This window comes from Protobothrops mucrosquamatus, unplaced genomic scaffold (genome assembly GCF_001527695.2).
Source record: "Protobothrops mucrosquamatus isolate PMUCROS unplaced genomic scaffold, P.Mucros_1.0 scaffold1493, whole genome shotgun sequence".
Taxonomy (NCBI): Eukaryota; Metazoa; Chordata; class Lepidosauria; order Squamata; family Viperidae; genus Protobothrops; species Protobothrops mucrosquamatus.
Genome location: NW_015387668.1, coordinates 10,236 through 20,440, shown reverse-complemented (window position 1 = coordinate 20,440; position 10,205 = coordinate 10,236). Strand labels below are relative to the sequence as shown.

General features: G+C 38.7%; 1 protein-coding gene across 1 annotated transcript in view; it reads left to right on the top strand.

Annotated features, from left to right (window-relative positions):
* Nucleotides 1-1,188: 1,188 nt before the first annotated feature.
* Nucleotides 1,189-10,205, top strand: part of LOC107293064 (GRB2-related adaptor protein 2-like) — a gene marked incomplete at its 3' end in the record, with an annotated part of 12,612 nt that continues 3,595 nt past the window's right edge. The window contains exons 1-3 of the mRNA XM_015822197.1: nucleotides 1,189-1,266; nucleotides 5,920-6,011; nucleotides 9,258-9,377. Of these exons, the coding sequence (XP_015677683.1) occupies nucleotides 1,189-1,266; nucleotides 5,920-6,011; nucleotides 9,258-9,377 (290 nt within the window). The remainder of the gene's footprint in view (nucleotides 1,267-5,919; nucleotides 6,012-9,257; nucleotides 9,378-10,205) is intronic.

Here is a 10,205-nt window from a genome sequence, read left to right as displayed (position 1 = left end):
ATGATCCCAGGATGCTTTGACCATCATAAATATCAGTCAGTTGTCAAGTATCTGAATTTTGATCGCATGATCATGGGGATACTGCTATGGTCGTAAGTGTGAAGAACAGTCATAAGTCACTTTTTTCAGTGTTGTTGTAACTTTGAATGGTCACTAAATGAACTGTGGTAAGTCGAGGACTACCTGTACTGCAGTGCAGAGTCGATGACAGTTCCTATGAAGATGATTCACCATCATTCAGCACTCTGATGGATGATAGTTGGACATTGTGCACGGAAGGAATAGTATTAGGATAGATGACAGAATGGAACTGTCTAGCCTTCGCCTTGGATGATCTGCAGCCAAGACATGATTAGATTGATGATAATACTTTTCAGGGAATCTGGGAAAGTACTCTTAGTGTTACTGCACTTAGCTTTTGCTTCTATGATTATTATACTATAGCTGTACCCAGCCACGCGTTGCTGTGGCTCAGTCTGGTAAAAGCGTGTGTTGCTTTTATGTCCAACAGATGGCGCTGGTTTTTTTAAAAAGCATGTTTTACCTGTCACAGGTGTGACATCTATATAATATAGGTATATAGAAACACGCGCGTATTCGAATGCAACGTTGTGTCAAAATTTCAAAGCAATCGGTGAAGAACTTTCGGAGATTTAAGATTTTGAACAAACGAACATTTACATTTTTATTTATATATAAAAAGATATAGATTGAATCTGTTGTTAATTACACTTAAGAATGTGTCTATGTTAACTGATGCTGGTTGCAGCACAGGCAGCACTTCAGTGAAACCAGATAACTGGAATGTTTCTATGGCTGATACCATAAATCAGTGGGCCTCAACCCTCCAGGCCTTAAGCCATTTGGAACCGGGCCGCGGAAATGGTGAGTGAGTGCGCACCACATTCCCATTTGTATGAGCAGCAGGCACATGTTCCCCCCACTCGCACAAATGGAGCTGTGCACATGCTTGCCCACCACTCATGCAGAACCATTCCCTCTCCCCCCCCAGCCAGTCCGCAAAGCCGGAGAAGTTGTGGAACTCTAACGTAAATGACAATATAATTGCCTTACAAATTCAACCAAAGATTCCTGAACATTATATTAATAATAAAGATTATCATTGATCAAATAGAGAAAATATAAATAATATTATGTATCTTCTACTTCACTATAACAGGAGATACCATGGAAGCCATTGCAAAATTTGACTTTAAAGCATCAGGAGAGGATGAGCTAAGTTTTCAGGCACAAGATGTTCTGAAGGTATGTATCAATCAACACTTCTTCACAGACATTTCCAGAGCATCACCTTTTCTATTCCCCAAATCCTCAAAAGCAGTTTGAAGCTAACTAATAATTATCTTCACTGCCAGTGAACTCAAAGTGCTGAAACACTATCATTGTGCATTCCAGATGACCACTAAGATAGCACAAACAGTGACATTCGGCGGCCCTACACCCATATTAATAATTAAGTATTAATTGTCTGGTAATTCCCCCAAAACAGTGAACACAGGCAACATGGAAAGCTGCAATTCCATCAAGTGAATATCCCCTGGCTACCTTTAAAAAATCAGCGACAATGACAGTTTAATGCTGAATTCTGTAGGGAAGAGGAAGAAGCTGGTTTGAAATGAAAAGTCAAGCAGCAGGTTTCTGCCAACAGACAAGTTATATGCCCAAAATACTAAACAGCTTCAGCATTTCCAGTGGGAAAGGAGATTCTGAAGCGAACCAGAAATAAATTGGCTCAGCTGCCAAACAAAGATGTCCTAGGTCACATAGATGCAAAACTGATTTTGGAGCAGTGCAAAGACCAATGCTTTTTTTGTAAGAAAAAAGGAGCCGGAACTCATCCCCCCCCCAACCAGGCCATTCCTTGATTGGCAACCTTTCACTCCCACCATGCTAAGGTGGATGGGATGGGCAGGGTAAGCCCGGTCCCCCTCCGCCATTTCGGAGCCAGGGAGAGTGACGGTGAATGGCTCCACTGCCACTGTGCTCTGCTGGAGGGACTTTCTTTAAGCTTCGCCCCACAGATCACCTGCCCTGGTGCAGCCGCTGCCTCCTTGTCCTCCGCCAACTCTCCCGTGGCCTGCACCATGACCGGGCGGCACAAGACTCCTCTGCCGCTTCCCTCCACCAGTCCTTTGTCGCCTGTCTCACGGAGAACGGAGAACACAGCAGCTCTGTGCAGGGATGCAGAGCAGAGAACAGCACTTGCTTGCTGCCCTGCATTGCCCCACGTCTCCCTTCTCCCTTCTGGAAATGGCAGCCCTGTTTCCTGCCGCTTCTCTTCCCAGCAGAGCTCCTTCCTCTTCCCAAAAGCATTTCTTTGCTAACCTGCTTTCCAGCTCTGGCATGTTTCTCTTCTGCTGCAGGGAAAGGGAGTTTGTGGGACTAAAAAAAGTTCAGTCAGACCTTCCAACTCCTTGTGAGATCTTTTTTTTTTTTTTTTTGCAAGAAGTTGGAAGGTCTGACTGAACTATTTTTAGTTCCACAAATTCCGTTGAAAAAAGGAACGCTGTTCCATGCGTTCTATGACAAAAAAAAAAGCCCCGGCAAAGACTATGTATGGAAGTGTCTCCTATGAAGATATAATATATTTGTTCTGTTAATCAGTGACACACGTCCTAAACTAGAACTGATTCCCAAAGGATTATCTCTAGCCAGTTTTTTTCACACTGGGTTCCACAAGAAGTTGGTGGGGTTGTATGAAACACTAAAAACTGAAACCCAAAAGTTCATTCACAGCAAATTTTCAGGGGTTCAGATGTTTTTTTAAAAAAACTAACATTGTCTAGAAAAATATTAAATTACAAATACTATTTTACAGAGTGCAGAATTGCTTTCAAAAGGCAAAAGGAGCCCAGCTTTAATATAGATATTAACAAAGCAGGAAGGATGAGGCCCACTGACACGAGGAAACCTATATCTCCACATGAACCTGTTCTCAAAAAGATATTATCTGAAGACTGTCCTCTTTACCTCAGAGCATATTTATTTCTCTGGAAATGTAATTCCAATTATACAAGTACTCATATGAGTTTTTAGTATTGCTTAGATTTCAGCATTTGTCTACTGGAAGAAAAAAAAATTGTAATCAATTAGGCGTAAAGGAATTTTGAGACCAGCAGCTTGTTATGCAATTTTGCACTACGTTTTGGAAATCTGACTTCGGATAAAATTATTAACATTTACAGAAATATTAATTTATGGTTTCAGAGATGAGTAAGAGCAGCATTCTCTTCAGATTTCTCTGAAGTAGATGTTATCATTATTTTGCTAACTTAACAGACTTCACACATTTAACTGAAGACACTTAAAATGATATCTAATTAGGAAAGGACATAACATTCAGTGAGTGTGAATAGATAATGCTAAACACTACAATTCAGCACAGATATTGGCTTGCTTAAGCATATTTGTTGTTAAAATCCATGAGTAATGAAACGGTGTGTGGACCCACCTCATGAATTTGGAACCTGTGCCTCATGCAACAATATGAACATTTATTCTCAATTACATATGAATGTGTTATCATATGTAAGCTTGCATGTGCATTGTTCTATATACTTTTTCCTCTGTTCTCTACTTAAACTAAAGGATTGTTACTATTACGGTTAACCTTCAATTCAATTATTATCTTACTGTTTGTCGATAAGACACTTGTTATTATTGGTGCTATTTTTCTTATGTCACAGTTGTTCTATTTCTTTTTCCAGCTCTTTGTATTTTGTAATTTACTCCAGTTCTTTGTCTTTTATTCTGCTCTCTCCAAGTACTGCCATGTCCATTATCCAGACATTTTGTCTTTCTTATCAATAATTGTTAAGTCTGGGATGTTATGTGGCAAGTGTCTATTTGTTTGAATTCTAAAGTCCCAGAGTAATTTAGGTTTTTTATTTTCTATTACTTAGTTTATTTTGTAGTCCATCAGTTCTTGCTTGCAGGCAAATGGTATTTTTTGCAGATATTTCATTGTACCATTGTTGCTACTTTGTCATACCATTGCTTGTAGTCAGTCCGTGTGATCTTCTTGCAGCAGCTAACTAGGTAGTCGTTTGTTATTATTATGATTCACTGCACAGTCAACCAGGTGTTTAGAGTGGATTTGATATTTCTATCCACCTATTAAGTCCTTCCCAAGGATGTGAAATAGGCAGATGTTCTATTTATTTGTTTGTTTGTTTTCTATGCCTCGTGAATTGATGCCGTCAACTCTACTATAGATTCAGTACAATGCTTCATAAATTTAGTTCTTTTAAACATATTTTCAACCTCTTCTTTCACTGCTTTCTAAAATTATTTTACCAATTCCACAATCTCAATCCAGGCTACCATAATCTTCCCAAACTACCGTATTTTATTTATTTTTTACTTATATTTCCTATTTCTAAACCACCCAAATTTCCATTTGGTTTCCCTGTTTTTTTTACTTTTGATTATGAAAGGGTTATTTCCTCATACAAGCAAGGAAGAATTATAAATTATATAAATTATAAATTGTAAGATTTATGGGATGATTTCACTTCTATCTATTATTTGCAGCCATTTAAAGAGATAAATCTTAAGGGAAGCAGAGTCACTTCATTGACCCACCGTCTCTCTCTAAGACTGAACATCTTTAAGTGGAGCAATACAGTACCTCAGAAGCCACTGTCATGTTGGGCAGCTGCCATGGGCATATTGAAAGAAAAGAAACACTTTGGATGGAAATTTTATTTATTTATATTCCACCTTTATTATTTTTATAAATAACTCAAGGTGGTGAATATACCTAATACTCCTTCCTCCTCCTGGGGGCATGACGGCTCAGTGGTTAAAGTTGTTCAGCGGTTAAAGATCCTAGGCTTGTTTGAAACTCAAGCGCAGCACAATGGGGTGAACTCCCGTTACTTGCCACATCTGCTGCCCACCTAGCAGTTCGAAAGCATGCAAATGTAAGTAGATAAATAGGTACCACTTCGGTGGGAAGGTAATAGAGTTCCATGCACCTCAGCATATAGCAGGGGTAGTCAACCTTGGCTCTTTTATGACTCGTGGACTTCAACTCCCAGAATTCCTGAGTGCTGGCTCAGGAATTCTGGGAGTTGAAGTCCACGAGTCATAAAAGAGCCAAGGTTGACTACCCCTGGCATATAGTCATGCTGGTCACATGACCATGGAAATGTCTTCAGACAACGCTCCGTTGGCTAAGAAAGGGAGAAGAGCACAGCCGCCTAGCGTTAGACATGATTGGATAGGAGAAAACTTTACCTTTACTTTTACCTTCCTCCTCTTGTTTTCCTTCATAACAACAACCCTGTGAGGTGGGTTGGGCTGAGAAGAGAATGACTGGCTTCTAACCTGGTACCTTAATCACTAGAACAAACTGGCTCTCAAATAAATTTTATATAAGATTTATTCTTTATAAAGTAATTAAGCAAAGCACCAAAGTAGGGAAGAAATCCAGACCCTCAATACAGCTTCTAATGTTTTTTTCTTGTTATGCTTACATAGATGTTTAGGTCCACCCTCTTTTTTTTTCCTTTTGACTTTTTGAGGTGCTGAGGCACACTCTGCAGCTGAAATTCTGTGCAATCAGGGTTTTTTTTTCTTAAAAGGAAAGTATTTCCATGTAGACTTTCTTCCCACAGATGTCCATGCCTAATAAATGAAAGTCAGGAACGATCAGTTTCTCTCAACAGTTGGTTTGGCACACCTGCTATGCTAGTTCATTTCTTCTGAGGTAAGAGAACACAGTTATTTTCAAGAAAAAAAATGGCTGAAGCTTGTTTCAGATCTCTGGAGGAAAACTGATAAGAGTTGATAGCAGGAAACATAGCAAAGGAGTTAAGGAGGCATAAAATCTTCAAAATGTAGGCTAGCACAAGACTCACATAAAGTAATTACAGTTTTCCATCTGATTTACAGATCTTAAGCTCTCAGGAAAATTGGTACAGAGCTGAGTTGAAGAATTATGAGGGATATGTCCCAAAGAATTATATTGATTTTCAGATTCCTGGGTAAGTATACAATTTCTACATTTATGTCCATGTTTTATAATATTGAGTTCTGTGTACCCATTTAAAAAATAATTTAATGAATGGGTAAAAAAAAAGAAAGTGGCAAATTTCTGGAAAAAAATTGTTTTTCCATTTTTACCTATCTTCCCTTTCCTGTTTAGAAATATTCACAATTCTGAATATTTTCCTAATGGCTTTTCAGCAACTTTCATACACATACAAACACACACATGCATAAGTATTCAGAAAGCTAGAAGAGATTAATATTATCCTGCCATATCAAATTATACAATCCTATTTGCCAAAGTATGTCCAAAATATAAACCGTTCCAAGTAGATGCTGGAATATTTTAAGGGTAGCCAAAAAAAGTTGCACATCTATATAAATAAAAATGTAAATGTTTGTTTGTTCAAATTCTTAAATCTCCAAACGTTCTTCACCAATTGCTTTGAAATTTTGACACAACGTTGCATTCGAATACGCACGTGTTTTTATATACCTATATTATATAGATGTCACACCTGTGACAGGTAAAAACATGTTTTTTTAAAAAACAGCGCCATCTGTTGGACGTAAAAGCAACACACGCTACGATTTTACCATTCCATTTCAATGTTTCCAATTTACGATCCATTTACGATTTCCAAATTTCCAATTTTACGATTCCATTTCTTACAAAGGCTAACGTAACAATTTAACTTAAAAGTATCTAAAGCTAAATAAAAGTAAAACTAAATTAATAAAGCACACTGTAACGCAACCTTAACTACGTGTCTGTTACCTTGTTGTTTTTTATAACATATGGGTGTTCGTAACACTTTAATTTGTATAATCTTTGGTGCGCTTTCTCTTTTCTTTCTTTTCCATTTAATCAGACTGAGCCACAGCAACGAGTGGCCGGGTACAGCTAGTATAAGGTATAAATATCAGAATTCCTTCTAAAAGTAACTTTAATTTCTGAGCTAATTCCTGTACTCATTCAAAATAGCTGTAGTATTTGTAAGTTTATACATAGCAAAAAATTAAAGCAAGTGGATAACTTTCAGTAGAATATTAACTAAAGTTGGGAAACTAAATGGAAAAATGTTATATAAACTCTGATAAAGAGGAAGTGAAATCTGCTGCAAGAAATTACAGCAAAAATGACTATATACAAAAGTACACTTCACTTTTTATATGGAACTGAAATTTGAGTATGTCAGGAGCAATATAAATTGAATAATAGAAAAATAGATTAATAGAGAAGTGTGTGTGTGGAAAAACAAAAAGAATGCATGGATATCAAATGAATGTCTACACACAAGTCAGTGCCCAGTACAAAAGAAGTATATTGAAGTGACTTCATCACAGAGAAAATAGCAAGACAAATACTGTATAGTGAAAACCTAAATGAATTGAGAGGAAAGAAAAGGGAAGTTTGAAAAAATAGAAATGGAATCAAGTTGATGAATCCTCAAAAAGAAAGCAGCTTTGTATTTCTCATTGTTTTTCTGTGGTCTGCACTACATTACTTATCCAGAAAGGAAATAGCATACAAAGCCAGTCATTATAGCATGAAAACCATGAGTTTTATGGCTGTTCCCCCACCCCCAATTGTTGTGAACCAAGCAACAGTGGCTTGTTAACTATTCTTGTTAAAACAAAAGCCCTTTTGTCAATTGAGATGTGGAAATGGTAAAAACAAGGATGGTTTGCAAGGATAAAAAAGTATGGAACAATAATAGTGAATAGTGTTGGTAAAAAGTAAATTTAAGTACAGATGTTTCTTTGCTCTTATCCTGCTTTTTAAATTTTTTTGAGTATGACTTTATAGTCACTTCTGTGCGCTGCATAAAGTTCTTATTCTTTCAAAACTTAGCATGATGTATGTCTGCATGTTGCGGGTGTGTCTATATCTATATCTAATGTTTTTCATAGGTACAAATGAACATAAACACTATACTCAAACTTTTTTCTTTTGACCTTCTGCTCTACAGGCACTCTGGGACTACTGTCAAAACAAAACAAAATAAAGCAAGCTAAAATCTACTTCATTTTAAATTTAAAGTTGATCCGTTTTTCTTCTTAGAAGTGCCTGCCCTTTACCGTGTTTCCCTGAAAATAAGACCCGATCTTATATATTTTTTTGCACCAAAAGACGCATTAGGGCTTATTTTCGGGGAAACAGGGTATCAGGGTGATCAGCCCAGTTGGGCGCCCCCCCCCGGTGCGCACACAAGAGGCAGCGAGTGTGCAGGGGCCAATGGTGTCTGGCAGCAGCCGCAGCCCACCGGTCCCTTGACACAGTGCAGATAAGTCCGAGCACAGAGGCAGAAGCGGGGGGGGAGGCAGGTGATCCAAACATGCTGCGTGGCCGCCTGACTCATAGGAGCTTGCAGGAGACTTGCGCAGTGGCACAGGCAGCAAGCAGAGGCAGAGGCATGGGGGAGGCAGGCAGTCCCAACACGCCGTGAAGCCACCTGCTCCAGCGCAACCACCTGCAAACCGAGAAATGGTGGGATGGAGTGGGCGACGCGTCCAGATTGCCTGCCTCTCCCTGGTGCTTCTGCCTCTGCCTGCTGCCGGTGCTGCCACGCAAGCCTCCCACAAGCCAGATGGCTACACAGCGCATCCAGATCGCCTGCCTCCCCCCTGCCTCTGTCTCCATGCTCAGATGTACCTGCACTGCGCAGGCTGCTGCTGTTGGACACTAACAGCCCCCGCATGCTAGCCGCCTCCTGTGCTGGCCATGCCCACCCACCCCTGGGCTTATTTTGGGGATAGGCTTTATATTAGGAGCACGCTAAAAATCAGGCTAGGGCTTATTTTTTGGGTGAGACTTATTTTTGGGGAAACACAGTAGTTGATTGCATTAGGATGATTTATGCTTATCAATATGAGCCTCATCAGCTGTTATTATTTATTTAGTTCTCTGCATATAGAACAATGTTTCTTCTAATAACTTGATATATATTCAGAGGAATGGGTATGGCACATTTCCTTTTTGCATTCTGAATGGCAGAAGCACTTTGAATTTTGACAGGGGCTTCCATTATTTTATGCTGGATTGGTAAAAACAAATTAGAAGGGGGTGATGATGATGATGATGATGATGATGATGATGATGATGATGATGATGATGATGATTGGTTGTTTGAGACCGAGTGTTGAGGCATTTCTTACCCTTCTGTACTTTTAAAATCTGGCTTTCTCTCTCTCAAATTAATTTTCTGTTATAGTCGCTTATGATGTATTGCTTTTGACAGCTGGTTCCAAGAGACAGTATCCCGTCACATGGCTGAGACGATGCTCAGGGATAAAGGAGTTGGTGCTTTCATAGTCCGAGCTAGTCAGAACTCCCCAGGAGATTTCTCTATCTCTGTCAGGTAAGTTTCCTCCTCCCTTTCTCCCATGTGGGAAAGATGGATATTGGGATGTAGAGAGCTTTATTTGATAGATATCTTAAAGCAATGTTTTGTTCTGTGTATGCAACAGCCATTTGTTAATTTCAAGGCGTGTTCTGTATCATTATAACAGCCTCTGGATGGCCCATAACAGTTGTTTTTTCAATCTAGCCCTTAAAATATATTAATATTCCAGTTTGGAAAATGCTGTTTCCAACACTTACCAATATAATCCAATATATTTTAATTGAGCAGTAAGTATTTAGTGTTATGTATTGCTTATTGAAAAGTACCTGTAAATCACTCAATGGAGCTTCCCTTAAGTAAACATATGTAGGATTTTATCAAAAAATTCTAAAAGCAGATACCAAACAGTCCTAAATGAATGAACCTTTATTATCAAAGTACAACATGTATACAATGAGATTGGCTAAGCCTCCCTCCATGTCCCCCCCCACAACTCACAGTGACAACAAACCCACCAACTTATTACATCATGTAAGCTAATTGTACAACGCGCCTGCCTCACGAGTCTATCATAGATAAAGTTATTTCCCATTCAAGAGCCTGACAGTCCATGGATAGAAGCTGTTCTTCAGCCTGTTGGTACAGCTGGCTATACTTCTATATCTCCTACCCGGTGGTAGGAGAGTAAAGAGGTACCAAAACAATTCAAAGCAAACAAATAGAAGCTGCTACAAATATTTTAAAACTAAATCTTTCCATGAATTTACCTGCATTAATCTACTGCAGACAATGTAACATAGAATTCTATTCCATTTGTTATATTAAAAATATATTGTGATTTAA